The sequence below is a fragment of the Octodon degus genome, unplaced genomic scaffold, assembly GCF_000260255.1.
Source record: "Octodon degus isolate 3935 unplaced genomic scaffold, OctDeg1.0 scaffold00037, whole genome shotgun sequence".
Taxonomy (NCBI): Eukaryota; Metazoa; Chordata; class Mammalia; order Rodentia; family Octodontidae; genus Octodon; species Octodon degus.
In genome coordinates, this window is record NW_004524613.1 from 15920899 (window position 1) to 15941777 (window position 20879).

The 20879-nt window shown below is 52.0% G+C and overlaps 1 protein-coding gene across 3 annotated transcripts; it reads left to right on the forward strand.

Moving 5' to 3' along the window:
- Window positions 1-513: 513 nt before the first annotated feature.
- On the forward strand, window positions 514-20538 carry Wisp2 (WNT1 inducible signaling pathway protein 2). Of its 3 annotated transcripts, XM_023714933.1 has the most exons (6): window positions 514-528; window positions 9230-9324; window positions 9485-9576; window positions 13248-13464; window positions 17801-18040; window positions 20217-20538. In XM_023714933.1, the coding sequence occupies exons 2-6, from the start codon at window positions 9297-9299 to the stop codon at window positions 20435-20437; spliced, it is 798 nt and encodes a 265-aa protein (XP_023570701.1). In that variant the 5' UTR covers window positions 514-528; window positions 9230-9296; the 3' UTR covers window positions 20438-20538. The 3 variants fall into 3 exon arrangements, with proteins under 3 accessions (XP_023570701.1, XP_023570702.1, XP_023570700.1); XM_023714934.1 differs by lacking the exons at window positions 514-528; window positions 9230-9324 and adding an exon at window positions 8990-9073; XM_023714932.1 differs by lacking the exon at window positions 514-528 and having other exon boundaries at window positions 9085-9324.
- Window positions 20539-20879: the final 341 nt, after the last annotated feature.

Consider the following 20879-nt stretch of genomic DNA (forward strand, 5'->3'; position numbering starts at 1 on the left):
TGTTTGAGTTGATGTGACATCTATAACCAAGACTTGTGGTGCGCAGCGAGGTAGGACAGAAGAAAGGAAAACAGGTAGAAAGGAGACGAGAAAATCATGACTTAAAAATCTGTAATTTTGAGAACTTCTACACCCCCAAGTCACTCAACGTGATCTCTGCCAGCATTCCTAGGCCTGTCACCTCCACCATGTCTGCAGGGACACTGAAAGGCTTAATGGCTTATTTGAGAAAGTAAAGAGCAGAAGACTGACCGTAAGATAAACAAACAGGCTGAGAGAATTCAAACAACATTTAAATTGTCCATTCAAACCAGGTGTGGTGGTGTACAACCATAATCCCTCACTCCGGAGACTGAGGCAGTAGAATTGTTGTGAGTTTGAGACCAGCCTGGACTATAAAGTGAGCTCAAGGCCAGCCTAAACAGCATAGGGAGACCCTGTCTCAGAAAAGACCCACACCCGCACACAAAAACCCTACTAATAATATTTATCCATTCAAAACACACACATACACACACACACACACACGTATACACAGACACACAAAACCAAAACTGGATTCATACTTACAGCATGGGCCAGCACTCTGCTGGAGGTAGGCCACTTTTCCCAGGGTTTTCACCCCTTCAAGAAAAGCATCCATGTACCCCACTCCAGGAAATAAGGTACTTCTTGCTTGAGGGCCCTCACTAATTTTCTAAACACATAGTTCTTAAATCTTTGTCTAACCCTTCCCATGCCTCTTCCTCACGCAGCCCGAAAATTCTTTCTCCACAAGGTGAGTGGCGCTGAGAACCTATTCTGTGGGTAGGATCATGGGTCAGGGTTTCTACTTCAGCTTTAGGAACATCCTTGAGCCTGGTGACACTTTGCAAGTGTCAAGAACTTTAACTATTAAACTGCTTAATTATGTCAACCTCCCCTTGAAATATGAACTAGCACCATTGCCCCCACTTCACAAATGGAAAAACTGAGGTCTAGTAAAGTGAAGTAAACTGCTCAGAGTCAAAGTCAGCAAGGAGAACAGCCAGAATTGGAACCTAGGTCTCCTGCCTTTAGAGTCCCCTTGCTGCAAACCTCTCCAAAATGATATCGCTCTCCCAGGAGAGTGGTTTGCTCTTGCCTCTCCATTCCCTGGTAAACAGGGTACAGTAGCCCTGTGATGTGATGGCTTCTGCCGAGCTGGCACTTGGAGCCCTGGGCTGCCCCCGGGGATCCCAGACCAGCAGCTGGGCCGACCTCAGGACCGGCATTTCCGTAAACACTCAGTGAGCCAGCCCGCGTGGTCGTGCATGGGCTGCTGGCCGAGAGGCCGAGGTTTGGCCGGCCCTGTGTGGCTTCCTCTAACACGGCCACTTCCACCCCCTCTGCTGGCTGGGCTTCCAGTAATGAAGTGTTTTCTCTGGGACCAGGGGGCCAGGGCACCGGACACTTCCTGTACACGCCCTTCCCTCTGCAGGGCCTTCCTTCCCTTCAGGGGGGCTGTGAATCCAGTGCCAAGTGTACCCCTCGGCCTAGTTGCGTTGCAACTTCCTAGTGGCGCTCTAGGGGCAGGGGATGAAACTGAGCTCTGGGCATGCGCAGTGCCTCGCTGTGCCCACCAGGTCCCCATCTCCGCAGCAAGACCAGCACCGGAAACGATAGGAAGCGAGCCCCCTTCTGGAAGCTGGCTGTGTGCGCGCTCATCCTCACAGCAGCAGCCCAGGGGGAGACTGAGGCCCAGAGGAGTGAAGTAGCTTGACCAAGGTACAAATAGTAGGAGGCAGAGCTGCGATTTGAGGCCAAGTGGCAGGCCCTTGTGTCCCTGCTCACACCCACCGTACTGTGACACCTCCTTCTTTAAGCATGGCCTGCAGTGTGGCTCAGTGGCAGAGAGGCCCTGGGTTGGGTCCCCGGCACAGGGTGCGGTTGGAGGGGATACCTTGAAAGATGCTTCCAGTTCCTACTGTCTGGCATTTTAAACAGTAAAATAGAGTTGGTTCACAGGGACAGGAGAGGTGATCAGGTCCTAGGTCTGTAATTTATTTCCCTGCTGTGTAACCTTGAACCAATCACTTTACCTCTCTGAGCCTTAGTTTCCAAGTGGAATGGTGAAAATGAAAGGATGGGGCGGAGGGTGGCCTGCGGCATCAGGAGCCTGGTCAGGATCCTGTCGGGATTAGTGTTCTGCAGCGTCACCCTCTCATGGCCCCAGTAGCAAGTGCTCTGCTGGGCGGGGAAGGGGTGGCAACCACAGCTCAGACCTGTCCTCCGAGAAAGGCATTTGGCCCTCGGAAAGGGCTGCAGGGCCAGGGTCCTGCCCCTCCTGTCTTGGGCACAGTTTTGCCCTCCACCCTCCAAGGGCTGGTGCTGTTTGAGCCTGGGAGAGAGCGAAGCGTGGGCATTCTGTGTGACCTCACGTCCCGGCCTGGGAGCTGGACGCCGGCAATCTTGGACGCGCACCTGGGAGACTGCTCCCACCCTCATCCTGAAGCGCTGTTCTTGGTCTGTTTTAAAGATGAGAGCTTGATGTGGACTTTTGCTCTGAGGATGGGGTCTGCTGTCTGCGTGGGGCTTGCTGTCGGGAATGAGCAGTGGCGGGGGCTTCCCGGCCATCCAGGGGCCTCCACCCTGAGCTGAGGCTACTCAGTGACTCCGCCCCTTCTCCTCACATCCTGTTGTCCCATGACTGGCCCCCCCCAAGACTCCTCCCCAAGCTCCCCTAGCCATTGCCCCCCTGCAACACTCTCAGGGCCTGAGAACAATTAGCTCCCTCCTCAGGCCTGGCCAGATGTCCATATGGGCCTTGGTTTTGCCGACCACTCGTGACTCAACACTGGAAGAGCCCAGAGAGGCTGGAATAGCAGCTTGTGATGTCACTGCTGGAGACTGGAGCCTGAGATGTGGGGAGAGTTGCCCCAGGTTCTGGGCACAGGAGATGACCTGAGGTTCTGAGGCCTGGACTGGGGCTTTCTGGCCTCTCCAGATGGTCCCAGGTTGTGCCCAAGGCCTTGTCCCTATTCCCAGCCCTGGTCACTCTGTGCTCCCTGACCAGCATGGCCTCTCCAGCTTCACTGCACGCTGGGGTCCTGCTGCCTCTTCTCCATCCAGACCCACCGGCTCCTGTTGTGCCACTCCTGGGGCGCCTGCTCTCTCCCTCCCACTGGTGTTCCTGGACCACCCTCGCCTGCTTCAAGACTCACCTCCTCCAGATAGCCTCTGACATCTCCGGAGCTGAACTGGGTCCTCCCTCTCATCTCCCTCAGAGCCTGATGCTTCCTGCTTCCTGCTGCCTCGTCTTCCCCTCTGCTCTGTGAGCTCCTGTGGCCAGAGACCTTTCAGTTTTGAGGGGTTCCCCCCCTTAAATAACAGGGCACAGCCCACTACATGGTGTTTGTTGAATGAAGGCATGGTGTGGTGGATACACAGATGGATGGATGGACTGATGAGTAGATAAGTGAACAAATGGATGGGCAGATGGTTCAGTTGATCATGGGCAAATGGATGAATGGGCGGATAAACAGACTGACAGACAGATGAGCAGATGGATTAGCTGGATGGGGCACCTATAGGCACCCAGCCATTAGGGACAAGGCTCAGAGCCTGGGCCTCCTGATGGAAGGAGGGGCTCTTGAGTAAGGAGGAGATAACTAGCCTGTCACCCGCCTCGTCTGAGGGACATCCAGCCAAGAGTAAAGCCACGCTGCCCTGCTGCTTGGGCCTCCTGGCCAAATGGCTCCAATTTAGTGGGGTCTCCTGAATGCTGGGAACTAGTCAGACTTCAGTCTAGAGGGCCTGCTCTGGCCTCTGGCATCCCAGAAGTCTGTGCCACATGCCTTCCCCCAACACCTGTCTCAGAGCTGCTGCCCAATAAATGCTCACAGGCATAGAAACAGCGACTCCTGAAGCCAGGAGAACTTAGAAAATAAGGGGTTCACCTCTCTTCTATTTACACATGAGGCCAAACAAGGCTAAGGCATTTGCCCAGGGATGCATAGCAGTAGAGCTGGAATTAGAGCTTGGGTCTCCCAATTCATTTATTCATTCATGAAACAAATATGAAGGCAGCATCTAAGGTGCCAGGTTCGGCCTTTTCCCTGGCATGCCAGGCCTGTGAGTAAGCCTTCATGCCAGTTTCTGAAGCCATTCCCCATTCCATCAGGACCTGTAGCTCCCTGGCAGGCTTATCTGTGTCTCGTCAGGTGTGTGCTTGGCACCAGCCCCGTGCCCACCCTGTCACCTGCAAGTGAGGACCACTTCCTTGTCTGGACCCCACAGCTCATACCCCTGCAGCCTTCAGAGGATGGTCACATGTGTGTTGTGCGCTCCGCATTCCATTTGCTCTTGGCGGGGACCGTTTGTCTCTGCATAGTCATCCTGGCCAGCACAGACTGAAGCCAAGTGTTAAACTGTCCAAGCCCACAGTGTCCCAGGGGAGCTGTCACATGGCACCTGAGATCTCAGGGCCCAGAGAAGCCTTCTGAATTCCTGCCCAAACAGGGGAATGTGTGGCAAGGAGAGGTCATCGAGGGGCACCTGGGGGTGGGATATTTGCTCTCAGCTGAGCGAGCAGTGATCCTGCCCCACCCCCAGTCATGCCAGAGGCTGGGCCTTGGGGCGGTGCCAATCGTGGAAGGAAGGACCCTCCAGTTTGGGAGCAGGAGCCCAGACCTGGGCAGGTCCTGGGCATGAGCTGCCCTTTCTGTGAGCCTTCCACTATGTATGTGACCTTGCTGGAGACGTGGAAAGACTCCACACTATAAGGTCCCAAGTCAGGTTGAGCTGCAGGTACCTCATGTTGAGGTGCATGCCTGTGATCCCAGCACACTGGCAGGCTGAAACAGGAGGATGGCAAGTTTGAGCGCAGCCCAGACAACTTAACTGAGAACTTGTCTCAAAATTTTAAAAAGCTAAGATGTAGCTTAGTTCAAAGAACTTGGGTTCAAGCCCCAGTTCTCACCCTTCAAAGTCTTAAGAAACAAATCAGTGACTTAGAAAATAAAGAATGAATAGGTCAAATGTCATTTCTAGGACAAAGTTAATATGAGACTCCAGATAAGACTGTGACAAAAGGGATGAAATGCAAAGAAGTAAAATAAAAATACCAATACAAAAGGGGAAAAATAACCTTGATGTGGACATTAAAAGTACTTAAAAAGCTATTGTGAGCGGTGCTTAGAAGTTTGAAAACTGAGGGACAACGGGCAACTTCATGGAAAGGGATCAAAATGCAAAGACTGGCAAAGAACAAATGGAGAATTCCAGTTGGTCATCCATATCATAGGAACTGAAATGGCAAAGCCCTTTGAGACCCCAAAACAGCACACCCAAATAAACTGACAATATTAACACAAATCAGAGCTGGGCAGAGATCCCAGATACACAGCCAACAACACAAATCACTTTTCCATCACTGGTAACTGACCAGAAAAAAGCAAGCTAATGTTAGTTTAAGTGAAAGGGAATATACATATTATATGAATAGAAAGTAATGTCCACATATCCACATATATTTTGTATTTTCAGTCATGTGAATGAAATCTGCAGGTAGAATCTGGGGAGCACATGCCATCTCTGGGTGTCATGAGGGACCTGGCCTCCTTTGTTTCTTCTTCAGGCTCCTTTGCACATGAAGTCCACCTTCAGGGGAGCTTCATGGTCCCACAGGGCTGCACAACTCCACCATCACAGCTGCATGACTGACTAGAGGCAGAGGAAGCAAGGCGTGGCCACGGTGGGATGAAAGGCACACTATTCCTTTTGAAGAACTTTTCCAGAATCTGCACACAACATCACCACTTATAACCTGGCCCTGTGCCATGACAGCTGAGGACATCACTACCCTACAGAAAATCAGGGCTAGGTGACCATGGAAGGAAGCAAAGAAGGAACGTGGAAAAAACATCAATCCATGCCTCAGATGCCCCTCTCCAGGAGAGGAAACAGGTCCAGAGGGGCAGGGGGATTTACACACAGTCACAGAGCAGTAGCAGCAGGTTGGGATTCTCATCTGGCTGCTGGTCACCTTCCCTACCGTACCCTGTCCTCTCCCACTCTGTAACGTCAGCCCTCAAACCCTGCCCTCCTCACTCCCAGCCCAGGTAAGGCTGTTTCAGTCTCTCTGTCCCCACTCTACAGTATGATTACTGAGAGCTACCCTTCTGCCTCCCCAGCCACACTGCAGACACCTGTGGCATAGATGCGACAAATGTGGAGAAAGGTAAGCAGGAAGGGGGCTGAGAAACTGGCCAGAAGCAGCCATGCCCTGCCAACTGCAGGCATCTCTTCCTGGCTTCCCAATGGCAGCTCTTGACCTGGTGCACTTCACAAGTTCTACTCTCCAGTGGCATTTCCTACACTCTGCAGTGTCAAGTTGGGCACTGAAAGAGCACAAAGCCTGTGTTTTTTCTTCTTCTATGAGAATCCATGGCCCAGAGCGGCAAACATATGCAACCCAGATCCCACGGTGCCTTTAGGAAAGAATATTATGTCCCTCACTCTTAGTCCTCATGGACACACACAGAAAAGGGCACTTCCCAGCACCCCTTGCAGTTAACTTGGAATCATGTGACCAGTTCTGGCCAATGAAATGTGAGCAACAGTGATGCTATCACTCTTTACCTTGGAGGCCACTGGGCTGGAACAGAGACTCAGTTCTACATTTCAAACCAGTGTCCAGATGAGGCTGATTGCACAGTTGAGCAGGGAAGAGCTGTTGCTCTGAGATGGAGCAGGCCTGCTAACCTACACTGCACTGTTCACAAGCAATAAGCAGCCTAACGATAAACAACCATCATTTATTTATATTTTTGTGTGTGTGGCCAGCTCAGCCCACCAGGGGGCGGGCCTGGTTGGCATGTGGTGCTGGGGGATTGAACCATGGTCCCTGTGCTTTGCTTAGCTTAGCTTGTTCTAAGTAGGTGCTTTAGACCACTGAGCCATCTCACCAGCCCCTAACAACCATCATTTAGTCAACAAATATCAGCTGAGTTCCTTGTAGTACGTCAGTGCTCTGGGCATTTCACTTTTTTTTGTTTTTGTACAGGGTCTACAGGGTTTACAGGGCCCCACGACATAGATCGGACTTGTAGTGATCATTCTTGTTTTTCAGCCTCCCAAGTGCTGGGATTACAGGCGTGCATCATCACACGCCCAGTCTCAATCACTGTCTCAGTGTGCCCTGGGGGCAGGGTCAGCATGGCAGGCTGGGGATCAAACCCTCAGCCCTGTGTCTGCCTAAGCAGGCACTTTAATCTGCTGAGCTATCTGGCCAGCCCACATTTCACTTTAAGGAGATGCCTACTTTTGAGGTTGTACAGGTGCACAGTAGGCACCTGAATTTGATAGCCCCCTTACAATGTGTACTTGAGACACAATTTTGCCTCTTCCTGGTCCCCAGGCCTTAAATTGATTGGCAAACTAGCAATTGAAGCCAGGACCTTTTGACTTGTGAATCTAGGCTGCCATTTGGTTAAGCAAAGGGCGGCCATGTTCATTTGGGAGCCTTGTTTTGGAGGGAAGAAGGGTGGCTACAGTGGTTCTTTGGATTTTCACATCCCTCTGGTACCCACCTGGGCCCTGAAGAGACCTAACTCTGCTAACCAACCAGCAGAGAGGCTTCCTGCCACAGCCTCACCATGTTGGTCTGTGTGTGGAAGGAGGAACACTGGCACTTTCCGTGCACTGGGTAAGGCCTGCAAGCTCCTCCATTTGGCCAGGCCTCAGCCTTCACTGCCCACACCCTGCCCACAGTGCTTCCATGCTCAGTATTAGAGAGGAAAAGGTCCTGGGCAAACCATGCTCTGACTCAGAGGCTCACTTCTGGCCGCCTCTTGCTCCTTGCTGCCCTGATGCTGCTGCTGCTGCTGCTGCTGCTGCTGTCCACCACAGCCCTCCCCCACCTCCCACCCCTCCTTCTGGCCTCGGAGAAAGACACAGCCTAGCTCTACACCTTGGGGAAATCCAGCGCCTGCCACAGAACTCAGAACAGGGGAGACCTGGTGAGGGGTGGATTGGAAGGGGCTCGTGGACCCTTCTGAAGTGCAGCTTGCTCTGGGTGGCGATTATGTGGTTATCTGGATGTCATCGTGTCACACATATGTGCAGAGTGGTGGAGCTGTGCAAGTAATGCTAGGCTTTGTAAGCACTGTCCTGTGTGTGTGATCTCTCCATGTGACAAGGTATCACAGAGAACTCTAAAACAAGTAACAGAATCAAACTTAGGTTTGGCGTCTAATGGGCCTGCACTGAAAGTCTCACTGTTTTCTAACTGTGTGGTCTTAGAAAAGTTTCTTAACCCCTCTGAACTTCACTTTTTTTTTTTTTTTTAAACTAAGGTATAGATTTTAATGATTAAAATACCGTTTTGCTTTTTTTTTTTTTTTTTTTTTTTTTTTTGGTGATATTGGGGATTAAATGTGTTGGTCTACCACTGAGCAACATCTTTATCCCTTTTTAATTTTAAAATTTTGAGACAGTCTCGTTAAATCCTTCCCACCAACTGCTCATCCACTCTGGAACCTCCTTTTGTCCAGCTCTGTCACTTTGCAGTTTACAGTCCCCTCTGCCTAGAACCTTCTACCCTCCTAACCTACTCTCTTGTCAGTTCTCTGAAGAGGCATGTCCTTCAGAAAGCTGCCCCTCCCTTTCTGTCTGAACAAGGGATCCTCCTTGGTATTCCGAGAAATTCCTCCAGTTTTGCCACTTTTGTCCCTTCCTCTTGGTTCTGTCCCTAGGTTAGTGCTGTGAACCCAGTCCCTGCAAAGATCTCAGACTTGGCTGAACTGAAGAAAATGGATTTTGTCCAACTAGGTTATGGGCAGTGCCCAGCAAGCATGGGCACACAGTAGGTCCAGCCTGCTTGGGCTTGCCCACTGCAGGCCAACTTCCAGCGGGAAAGCAGGCTAGGGAGGCCCCTGTTGCCAACAGCAGACCAGCTGCCCAGGAAAGTTCTGCTCTGGGTCACACCCACCCCTGGGTGGCTGCCAATCTCCCTGCCAGAAACCACAGGCCGAGGCTGCCCAGAGTCCCAGCCAGAGGGCTTCGGAGACCTCGAGTCAGATCTGCGAGACTGGGTGTTTGGCGGACACTTCCGGTATCCACAGCCCCCGGGGTGGGGCGGGGGCGGGCTAGCTAGGGCTACAGCAGCTCTGCCAGCCTTGTGAGCTGAAGCCCTCTTGGGCTGGGAGAAGCAGAGGCTTTGCCAGCCTGCTGCAGGCTCTTGCTACTGACATTGGCTCTGGCTTTATAGACACGCACACACGCGCAGGCCGCACACGCGCGCACACACACGCACACACTCACTGGCAGGCACCCCCATGGTGGCTTCCACAGTCTCACCCTCAGGTAAACGGGTCATCATTGGGTCATGATGGGGAGAGGACGAGGAATGGAGAGGCCAGTGTATATGTGCACATGTGTGGGTGAATGTGAGTGTGGGTGCGTGTGCGTGCCCTGGCAGACCTCACAGCTGCTGGAACATAGACTCACAGGTCCTGCTTCCCAGGCTCCAAGCTGGCTCTGTGGGGACACCAGGACATGAGAGGCCCACCGCAGCCCCGCCTCCTGGTCTTCTCCCTCCTCTGCATGCTCTCCAAGGTAAGGGGCCCTGGGCCCTGGCTGTTCCTCTGCTTTCTTTGCTGGGGTGGGAGTGGGGCGGGGAGTCAGGCGGAGGAGCCCCCAGCAGAGGTCCTGCTGGCCCAGAGCAGGACCGGGTGCAGGCCCTGGGCCCTTGCTTGCTTCCCTCCCTGGCTCCACACAGCGGCCAGCTCTGCTGTGTGGCCTCAGGCAGGACCCCTTTCTTTTCTGAGCCCAGCTTCTGCCTCAGTTGCGGGGACATGATGTTCCCGAGGCCTCTGAGGCAGCCATGCATGGTGCTTCCTGTATATTCAGCACAGCCCGGAACACAGTGCATGTTCAAAAGAAGAGCTGAATGAGCCATCTCAGACCCGACCAGCCAGGCAGGGGCATAAGCAAGGAGACCAAAATGTGATGCACTCAATCTGCCTCCGAGCCAGGTCCAGAGCAAGGGCTAATTTCTAAGTGATCAGGCTGTGAGGGCAGTGGCCCTGGCTGAGGGGAGACAGGACACACCTCTGTACAGGAATGATCTTCTCTTCCAGAGCTGAAGGGGACATTTCTCAAAGAGCTTGTAAGACATCTCCTTTAACTAACATGCACAATCTCAAAAAGCATCATTAGCCCCAGCTTCAGTCAAACAAACGAAGCTCAGAGAGGGCAAGAAACTTGCCCAGATCCACACAGCAAAGAAGATTCAGGGCACTACAGGAGAGACACAGTGGAGCCCAGGAAAGATACGGATGTGTGTTGGGATGCTCCCATATGACCTCTCCACCCCAGCTTGATGCAAGATCACAGTGCCCAGCTATCTCATCCTCTTAGTGAATGCTGGGTTTTCAGAGCTGGGGGTTGACCCCCCTACAACCCAAGATGTTGCCACATTTCGCAGGCAGGCGTTTCTCCCTCTGGGCCCCCTGTGGTCTTGCTGAGGAAGGCTGAGGACTCTTGTTGCTGCATTCAAGGCCTGCTCCTTGGCCCCAGAGGGTGGGAAGGTGCTGCAGCAGGACACCTGGGGTTCAGAGTTATGAAAGGCCAAGGCTTAGGCACATGGCTGGAGGACCCGTGGATCTGTTCTTCCTGGAGCTGGGAAGCCAATGAGCATCCTACACAGAAGCTCAGGGCCTTGGTGGTGGCAAACATAGGAAACCACAACCATCTTCAGAGAAAATTCCGAGGCCTCCAGGTGGGCTGTGGGCTCCTGGGATGGAGGCAGTAGACAGGAGCAGGAGACAGAGACACCTAGGAACACCTTGGTCTCCTGTGACCAAGAACTGGCTGTGGCCTCACTTAACCCCCGTCAAAGTGGTCTTCACCACTTGCCAGATGGTAGACTGAGCCCACCCCATTCACACCCCAAAGCAGCTAGGCCACTGAGTCACAGAGCAGGGCGGTCACTACACCTAACTCTTGCCCAGAAGGGTCTACACTAAGAATCTCCATCACAATCTTGGCCCTAGTGGTCACATCAAGGCTCTGGGGAGGCTACAGCACGATAGAATAACTTCAATTGTGGAGACAGAGTGGTTGGGAGGCTGTGGAGGTAGAGGGAGGCCAGAAAGGAATATCCTTCCATGTCTACACCAAGATACTGTCCCTGCCTTATCGCTGTCCATTTAAACACATGGGTAAATTGAGGCAGCTGCTAAGCTCACCTTGGAGCCCCTAGGTGACAAGAGGTGAGCATATGAATTATGAACTCAAGCCTTGGATCTCATGAACCTGGAATCCGGTCCTCACCCACCCCTTTCTGGCTGCTGACTACACATCTTTGGCCTTCTGTTTCCTCATCTTTGAAACAGACACGCTGATGGCCTGCATGTGGGGTGTTCGCTCACACCTGCATGAAAGCAGTCAGGCACAGCCTGCATGCAGCAAGCCATTGTTTGCTACGGTCACTATGACTACTATGTCATTCATAGGTTCTCCTGGGCATCAGGACCTGCAGAATCCAAAAGCAACCAGGTAGCCAAGCTCTCAGAAGGGCCTAGATGGTCAGCGGGCCTGTTTCCTGGTACCCCAGTTTTCAAGCAGAAGGGACCTGAGAGCCAGTTCTGATTAGAGACCTTAGTACCCATGACCTAGGCAGCTGGAGCCTCCACTTTGGAAGGAAACATGGAGTCTAGCCTGTTGCTTCCGGGTGGGTGAAGTCTGCAGCACCCCTGGGTTTATTAAAATGAAACTTAGGTTATAAAGAAGGGCTCTGGGAGCTGCACCCCTAAGAAGCTTCCCAGGATGCTGTGCTGCAGTCCAGAGCACACCTGGAGGGGGAAGGAGGGCTGAGGTTCGGCAGAGCGCTGTCTTTGGGAGCAACAGCAGCCTTCCCTGGGGCTCCCAGGGGAGGCTGGTCAGCCAGCCAGGGCGACCCCTGGTGGCCAGAGTGGGAGCTGCAGAAAACCGAAAGGTTGGCAGGACAAAGGTGCTGGGGTTGGACAAGGTGGGGGAGTGTCATAAACAGGTCATTACCTGCTTTGGGCCACACAGGAGCAATAAGGTCATTCATTCTTCTTCCCAAGCCAGAAGTCTTCTCTTCTGTAGATAAATCTTTCTAGTCCCCCAACGATCCTGCTTAGTTGCCCACAAGTCTGTGGGCAACATCTTTGAGTTATGCTGACCAGTTGGTTCCCACCTTCAAATGGATTTACTGGGAGCCCTTGACATCTGACTTAAAGTTTGGGTGTTTTTCATTTTTTTGTGGGGAAGGGCAGTTGGGTCTCTCAGAAGAAACCTTGATGGAAAAGTCCAGCCGCATTTGAGGTCCCTGGGTCCTCATCAGGGAAGTGCGGTGCGGACCCACTCCCAGCTCTACAGCTATCCCTCTGGCTGGCAGCAATTGCCTTCCACCTCTGGAGTTTCCCCATCTGTACATGGCAGTGGGGGGAGGGGAGTTACATGGTGGCAAAGGGGCTGAAATCCTAGCTGTGTTTTAGAAACTACCAGAAAGCTTGTTTAAAATACAGAGTCCAATCAGACATAGTGGTGCATGCTTGTAATTCCAGCAACTCGGAAGGCTGTGGCAGGGTCACAGATTCAGGGCCAACCTGGGCAAATGTCTCCAGATAAAAAGATAAAGATGGGCTGGGCTGGTAGGTCAGTGGTAGAGTACTTGCTTAACATGCGTCAGGCCATGGGTTCAATCCCAGCACCACAAAACCAAAGCAAGACAACAAAAACCTCTTGAACTTCTGCTTTGGTGAGTTCCAGTGGAACTTGGGATTCTGGTTGTTCCCTACATCTTCTGGCTGGTTTTCTGTGCTTTTAGGGTCGAAAAACACATTTGGATTCTTCCAAAGAGCAGAGCTCAGTGCCCTGAGCTGCCAGGCCATGTGCTAAGGATCTGATGTTCTTCCATATATGAGTTCTGTGAGACCCTCTGATTGGTTTCCTGTCCCAGACAAGGAGACCTAGGCTCAGCCAGCCGAGGTGGCTTGCTTGTCCTAGGCCACTTAGCAACTAAGGGGCACAGCCAGGACAGAAACTCTGGTGCCGAGTACTGCTTATGGTCACACTGCCACCCTGCTTCTTAGGGAACTCTGTGGGCCTGCCAGGGCTCAAAGCCAGATCCGTGTGGCCAGATCTGTGTTACTCCAAGGCCAAGATGTGAATCCCACACTGCCCAGCCTGGCAGAGTTGGCAGGGCTTCACTGCCTACCTTGAAAGCCCTCAGCTGAGTGAGGTTTCTGTCTCTGCAGGTGTGTGCCCAGCTGTGCCCGACCCCATGCGCCTGCCCCTGGCCACCACCGCGATGCCCTCCGGGAGCACCTCTGGTGCTGGATGGTTGTGGCTGCTGCCAGGTCTGTGCACGGCGGCTGGGGGAGCCCTGTGACCACCTCCACGTCTGTGATGCCAGCCAGGGCCTGGCCTGCCAGCTCGGAGCTGGCCCTGGTGGCCAGAGGGCCACATGTCTCTGTAAGCAGGTTTGCGGGACTCCAGGAGGGTGTGTGTATGCAGGCCTGGGAGGTCACAGTTGTGGGTCCTGAGCCACAGAGCAGCTTTTGATTCCTTCCCTTGGCCCCCACCTCCATTTAGCTGAGTCTGGGGGTCCATGGGTCCCTAAGCCCACTGCCTGCCCACTCCTCTTGGCCTTTGCTTGGACCACGAGGCCTCATCTGAACAACACTCTCTGTCCTTTCTTGTCCTGGACACAGTCCACTCTCAAAGACAAGTCTAAATATCCTCTCCCCTAAGAAACTCTCCCAGATCAGGAGAGATAGCTCAACAGTCTAAGGCCCTGCCTGGCAAGTGCAAGGTCCTGAGTTCGATCCCTGATACCACGTGCCATGCTGGCCCTGCCCTGGGCATGCTAAGCCCACCACTGAGACTGGGTATGGTAGCACATGCCTATAAACCCAGTGCTGTGGAGGCTGAAAATTGGAGGATCACTATGAGTCCAAGCTGGGTATCGAGACCCTGTGCCAAATACATAAAATTTTAAAAAAGAAAAGAAAAATTCTCCCAGACTTTTCAACCCAGAAAACATCATCACCTTCAATGACCCTTGTCATAATGGGGAAAATAAAAAGATAGCCCCTTCTTCAGAGTACAGTATGTGTCAGACATGGAAAAGTGCTTACTGCACAAGTGACATAATCCTCCTACTTATCCTGTGACACTAAGTACTGCTAGACCCATTTTACCAATGAGGAAACTGAGGCTCAGCGGTATTAGCTGGCATGCTGCATGCCCCATAGCTTGGCACCTTTTCAAGTAAAGTCCAGCAAATTCTATTCTCCTGGACTAGGCACCTTGAACTGTGGCTTGAGTGCTGAGTGTGCTATTTCCCAGCGACCTTGGACATGTGACATTCCACTCCTCGCTTCGTAGGCCTTGCCTTCCTCCGACACTCTAGGGCAGGGCTTTGCAACCGTGCTCTAGCGACACTCTTGGCTAGATATTTCTTGTTTTCAGGGAACTGTGCTGGGCACTGTAGGAATTTAGCGCCACCCCTGAACTCCACCTGCTTGATGCCAGGAGCAGCCCTCCCACCCTGCCTGAGTCGTGACAGTCTGTCTTATGACACTGCCAAGAGTCCCCAGGGTATCATGACCCCAATAAAAAACCACTGCTTCAGAGAAATAGAAAGAGGTGAGAGTTTTTCCAAATAATAAGCTTTGTAGAACAATTTGCCTCTTTATTCTAAGTGCATGTCATACTTTTATAAAAATAAGAGAGAAAGTGGGGGAGAGGCTCATGAATCATTACAATGAGTACACATATAGGAAAAGTCTTGTTAAAAATAAAGAACTGGGGCTGGGGAGATAGCTCAGAGGTTTAAGTACCTACCTGGCAAGCACAAGGACCTGAGTTCAATCCCCAATACTGCATGCCATGCTGGCCCCAAAACAAATCCCAGCGCTGGGGAGGCTGAGACAGGAGGGTCACTATGAGCCCAAGCTGCATAGTGAGACCCTGTACCAAATAAATTTAAAAATAAAAATAAATAAAACTTAGGGGTACAGCACCTGCCTAGCAAGCATGAAGCCCTGAGTTTGATCCATGGTACCAAAAAAGAAAGGAAAAAAAAAGATCAAAACACTCCCCAACAAAACCTATAGATGGAAAGTTATAGTAAATCTTTGCAATGCTCTGTTCTGTAGGAGACAGGCAGGATCAGTTAGACAAACTTGCAGGTGACTGCTAGTGAAGACGTGCCTGAAGAGAAATGGACACAAATAACACTTCTGTAGCTGTTCTTTGGACCATGGCCCTGTGATTCCTATGGTAGAGTTTTGTTGTTTGTTTATTTGTTTTTTATTGAAACTCTTACCAAGTGCTAGGTATGGAAGCCTTCACAAATATCAACTAATTTAACCTCACAACTGTATAAGGTAGATACATAGACCACTCCCCATTTTATAAAGAAAATAAAGAGACCCAGAGAAGTTGATCAACCCAACCAAGTGTCCTGATGGCCATCCAGGATTTGAACTCAGGAATCAGACTCTGTGGCCTCGGGCTTTGTCACTCTGCAGCCCGATGTTCAGAACACAGTTAGAACATAGCAGATATGACTGTCAGGAATTGCATGAAGGAAATGTTCTCATTGCCTCTTGATTCAGACAGCAGACACCGGCAGGCCAGGCTTGACTTGGTCTCTGGGCCTCCCTCTGTGTCCCAGCAGAGTGTGGCAGTTATGAGGCATTTGTATAGATTTGGTGACTGGAAACCAACATAGAGGCTGGGAGCTGGTGGCTTCCACGAGTGACTTAGGGTGCTATGGGCACAACTTCATATTATCCTCAACCTCAGGGTATGTCCTATTTTTATCCCTGTTCTGCTGATGAGAGTATAGGGTCTCAGAGAGGTGAGGTCCCTGCCTAGGTCACAGAGTTTGCAAGTGACTGGAGGTTGAAAAGACAAAACCCAAACAAAAAGGACTTGCCCAAACCCCATGGTTCCTGGCCCTGAAACAGACTCTTTGCCTGAAGAGGGGAAGGGCACAGGGACTCCCAGAAAGCAAGGCTGTTACCTGAGCCTCGGGGAGGCTGTGGGAACTCAGTGGAAGGCATTGCGAGGGTTTGGGCGGCCACAGGTGGTGTGATTGGGCAGCAGAACTCCAAGAGAGTAAGGTTTAGAGTGGCCTCGTGATCTTGGGAAGCACACACAGGTACACATAGATCATGAGGGAGGGGTACCGAGGGATCATTGGACCCCCAGCCCCAACCAGGTCTGAGCTGATGAGCCAGGAGAGATGCCAAGAAATGTTCCTAAAATTACCTTTCTCTGGCTGATTTTCCTAAACAAGCCTGTGTTTACCAGGATGTTCCAGAGACCTGGAAGCCTCGGGACTGTGGCAGCAGGACTTAGGCCAGGGTGCGGGCTAAGAAGCAGCTGCCTCTGTGGTTTCCAGGGGACCAAACAACCATGTGGTCCAGGCCAAAGGGGCAAGGATTTGAGCCAGAGAGCTGTGGCCTGGTGGGGTCAGGAGAGGCATAGGGCACTGATCCTGTTTTCCCGGGAAGGACAAACAGGGCCCTACCACCTTTCATTGAGCGTTAGCTGTGCATCAGGCTTTGGGCAAAATGCTTTAAATACACTTTCTCGTTCATCCTCCAGTAGGCAGCAAGGCTCAGAGAGGTGAAGTCTCTCAGCCCCGGCTCCCACAACAGCCAGCTTTTGGCAGCTAGAGCTGTGTCAAAGCCCTCCTGTGTACATGGGCCTACTTGAGGTCTTCCTCGAAAGGCCCAGGAGGACCTTGCCAATGAATCCTTGCTCGGTTGTCACAGGGTCTCCAGGAAGCCTCTGAGCCCTCCCCAGCCCATTACCCGGAGCACCTCGCAGGCCACAGCTCTCCAGGGATCTTCACACCTTCTCACTTAGACTCGGCCACTTTTGTGTGTCTCCCACTGGCCCACGACCACCTTGAGTCTCTCGAGACAAAACTGCAGCTTATTTCTATCTAAGAGCACAGTGGCTGGCACACACGTGGGGTCCAGTAAATAAATCTGAAATTATAAGGAGGTGGAACTATTTTATTAGAGCTTGCTCTGCGTGGAGCAGGGTGGCAGGCGTTCACCCTGAGGTTCTGTGTGTCCCAGCCTGGTCCCAGCCAGTTCAGAGGATGGCAGGAGGGACACTTGGTTCCAGGTCACGTCCAGGGCAAGAAGTGGCGATAAGGCGCAGAACTGGGGGACAGCAGTCAGAGTGTTTCCTGAGCACAGGGCTGGGATGTGACCTGTGATGTGGCCTCAAGGTGCTGATTACTGTTTGCAGCACTGCTATAGTGCAGGCCTTTCAGAGAAGTTGGGTAACTTACCTAAAGCACACAGCCAGCAAGTGAAGCCGGACCCCAGAACAACAGACAGCGTAGGGCACAGCAGGAGGGCAACAAGGTTGTGGCGCAAAGTCCTAGTGTGTGAATAAGAGTCATCCAGCATTCATCTGTAGTGACACCACTGATGATGGCGGAGGGACTAGGATCTACGTTGGTCTCTTTTTGGTTGCATTCATAAACTGTGTCAATTCACTGCGTCTGGACCCCCTTGTGAAATAAGTACCGTTATATCCCACTTTGCAAGGAGGGTTCATGGCCAGGAAAGGGTAGAGGTGGGACCCAAGCCAGGCCAGTCTTCGGGCTCCCCATCCCCCACCTCGTGCAGGGACTTGGGTGACTCTCCTTTCTGCTGCAAGCCGGACCTGCTCGCAGGGTGCAGGGAGGGCTCAGACATTGTGGGCGCCGCAGTGACTCTGCTCTGAAGCTCCCCGCAGGCCTGGTCATGAGCCTCCGTCTCTGCTTTCTCCGCAGTCGGCGAGGACGACAGCGGCTGCGAGCTGAACGGCCGCCGGTACCGCGACGGGGAGACCTTCCAGCCGCACTGCCGGGTCCGCTGCCGCTGCGAGGACGGCGGCCTCACCTGTCTGCCGCTGTGCAGCGAGGACGTCCGGCTGCCCAGCCCCGACTGCCCCCGGCCTCGCAGGGTACAGCTGCCGGGCAGGTGCTGCCCCGAGTGGGTGTGCGACCAGGGCCCGGAGCTGCGCGTCCCGGGTGAGTGTGGTGGCTGCTGGGCAGAGCCGCCTGGGTCCCCAGGGTCGACCAAGGTCACAGGGCTTCTTAAGCACCGGATTTGGTCCCTTCGCAAGCTGGGAGAGGGCGGTGGCTGAGCAGAAATGGGGGAAGAGAACTGGGAGTCGGCAGGCCTCTTTAGAACCCGCCTTTTCAGCACGGAACTATAAATAACAGAGAATTAAAAATAAAAGTCCGGGACTGGAAAGATGGCTCAGTAGAATAAGTGGCCTGAGTTCAATGCCCGGTTCCACCAAAATAAATAAATAAATAAATAAATAAATAAAAGTCGGTCAACATAGCAAGCCCCTGTCTCAAATAAAGGGTGGGCCAAGTGCAGTGGCCCATGCCTGGAATCCCAACACTTTAGGAGACTAAAACAGGAGGATTACAAGTTCAAACCTGACCTGGACAACTTAGTGACTGAACAAGAGCCTATCTCTGAATTTTTTTTTTTTCTTAAAAAAGGAAAAAAATGTTAAAGGGGGTGGGGATGTAGCTCAGTTCAAAGGCCTTGGGGTTCGATCTCCAGTACAATAAGTTATAAAAATAAAATAGAAAGGACTGGGCTTGTAGCTCAGTAGTAGAATCTGGGTTAGCAAGCATGAGGCCCTGCACAGGAAGAAAGGAAGGAAAATAAAGGAGGGGGAAGAGAGAGAGAGAGAGAGAGAGAGAGAGAGAGAGAGAGAGAGAGAGAGAGAGAGAGAGAGAGAGAGAGAGAGAGAGAGAGAGAGAGAAACAGAGACAGAGAGACAGAGAGAGAGACAGAGAGAGAGACAGAGAGAGAGAGAGAGAGAGGAGAGGGTGAGAGTGAGAGATGAAGAAGAAAGAGGAATTCAAAACTGAACCAGGTAGAGGGGTTATCTCTAAAATATGCACCTTGGGGAGGGCAGAAATGGGAAAGGAACAGTTGCAGCCTACTACAATGCTTTAGAGATTTTGTTACTGCTTTTTAAAAATTATTATTATTATTGAGTTGGGATATATAGCTTAGTGGCCAAGTGTTTCTCTAGCATGCTTGGAACTCTGTGTTCCACCTCTAGCCAGAGAGAGAGAGAGAGAGAGAGAGAGAGAGAGAGAGAGGCAGAAGCAGAGGCAGAGAGAGCCAGCCAGCAGTACATCCAGTTTGATCTCCATCATCTGTGCATGTTTATATCTATAGGTTCTACATCCACAAATTCAGTCAACTGTGGACTAAAAATATTATTATAAAAACCGGGTCTGTGTGGAGCACACAGACTTTTCTCTTGTCATTATTCTCTAAACAGCACAATGTAACAACTATTTACAATGCATTAGATATTGTAAGTAACCTTGAGGTGATCTAAAGTCTATGGCAGGACATGTGTGGGTTATAAACAAATAGCTAACCATTTTGTACAAGAAACTTGAGTATATATCCGTGACAAGTCCTGGACGAGACCCCTCAGGATACCAAAGGACAGTAGCACATGGTACATACATGGGTCAGGTACTGTGTACAGGAGCAGGGCTTCTTGACCTCAGCACTGACATTTGGGCAGAGTAATTACGTGTGCCTGTGACAACCAACAGTGTCCAGGATGAGCTAGTAGGCCACCACTGGGCCACCACTATCGCTAGTGGGACACCAACAGTGTCTGCAGACATTGCCAAATGTTATGTAGGAGCAGCACAGTCACCTCTGGTTGTAAACTGTTGGTTCTCAAGACCAGAATGGTGCCAACATATAACAGAAAGAGGCCAATGAGGAGGAAAAACTACCCTGTGGTGACCCACTGTCCCGCTCCAGGCACAGAATCTTGACATCTGTGGCATCTTTGTCACCAGATCACAGCCACATCTCATGTAGGTGGTCACTCCTGTCTGTAACACATCATTTATTAGAAGAGCTTGGGGGGGGGGCAGACACAAGGAAGCTCATCATTTAATGGTAAATCACACCAGCTGCCCAATAACCAATATCCGTAGGGTGCTTGCAAGTCCCAGGCACTGTGCCAAACACTTCATAACCATTGTTTTACTCAGTCTCAGTAATTTGCTGCTGGGAAATTTATTCAAGAAGAAACAGATCCAGAGAGGTTGAATGGCTTGACTAGGACCACTGTGACTACCCCAGGTACTGATTTGGCTCCCATGCCTTGCTCTCATAGGCTGACCCTACTTCCTTTCTCCCTAGGACACCAGTTTCCTGGCGTTGTTGCTCCCCCTGCCCCTGGTGTTCCCTGCCCAGAATGGAGCACAGCCTGGGGTCCCTGCTCGACCACCTGTGGGCTGGGCATGGCCACCCGGGTGTCCAACCAGAACCAGCTCTGCCGACTGGAGACTCAGCACCGCCTATGCCTGCCCAGACCCTGCCCTCCTGCCAGAGGTCGCAGCCCATGGAACAGTGCCTTCTAGAGCCAGCTGGGAATAGAGCCATGGTGCCCACTAGCCCTAGCAGGTGGCCCTGTGCCCAGGTCCCAAGCTGACACAGATGGCCCCGGACATGCTTGCCTGTAACTTGGGTCCATCATCCAGAGCCAGGAGGGTAAGAATGTGCCAAAGCTGCCTGGTCCCACTGGACCCTGTACTACAGTAGGGTGCATGACTGGACCCCTTCTTCTAACTCAGACCCTGGGAGACTAGCCAACGCTTTCAAGTTCTCCATTCCATTCCTGGTCTCCATTCCACAGCCTCATCAAACATCACACGGTGAGCTTTCTCCCCACCTTCCCTGGGCAGGAGATGGGACAAGCATCCCTTTCCTAGTCAGGCTGCAGCAGGGATGAGATTGGCCATTTGGCTGAAGTGTGGCGAAGAGGGCGCAGGTAGATACTCTAAGGTTTCTTTTCCCCTAACC

What these genes read in the sequence shown, in the direction of transcription:
- Wisp2 (XM_023714933.1), top strand. Translation starts at nt 9,297, where the DNA reads ATGGTGGCTTCCACAGTCTCACCCTCAG. An exon ending in TTCCACAGTCTCACCCTCAG is followed by an intron (nt 9,325 to 9,484) that starts GTAAACGGGTCA and finishes CCTGCTTCCCAG; the next exon opens with GCTCCAAGCTGGCTCTGTGG. An exon ending in CCCGGAGCTGCGCGTCCCGG is followed by an intron (nt 18,041 to 20,216) that starts GTGAGTGTGGTG and finishes CTTTCTCCCTAG; the next exon opens with GACACCAGTTTCCTGGCGTT.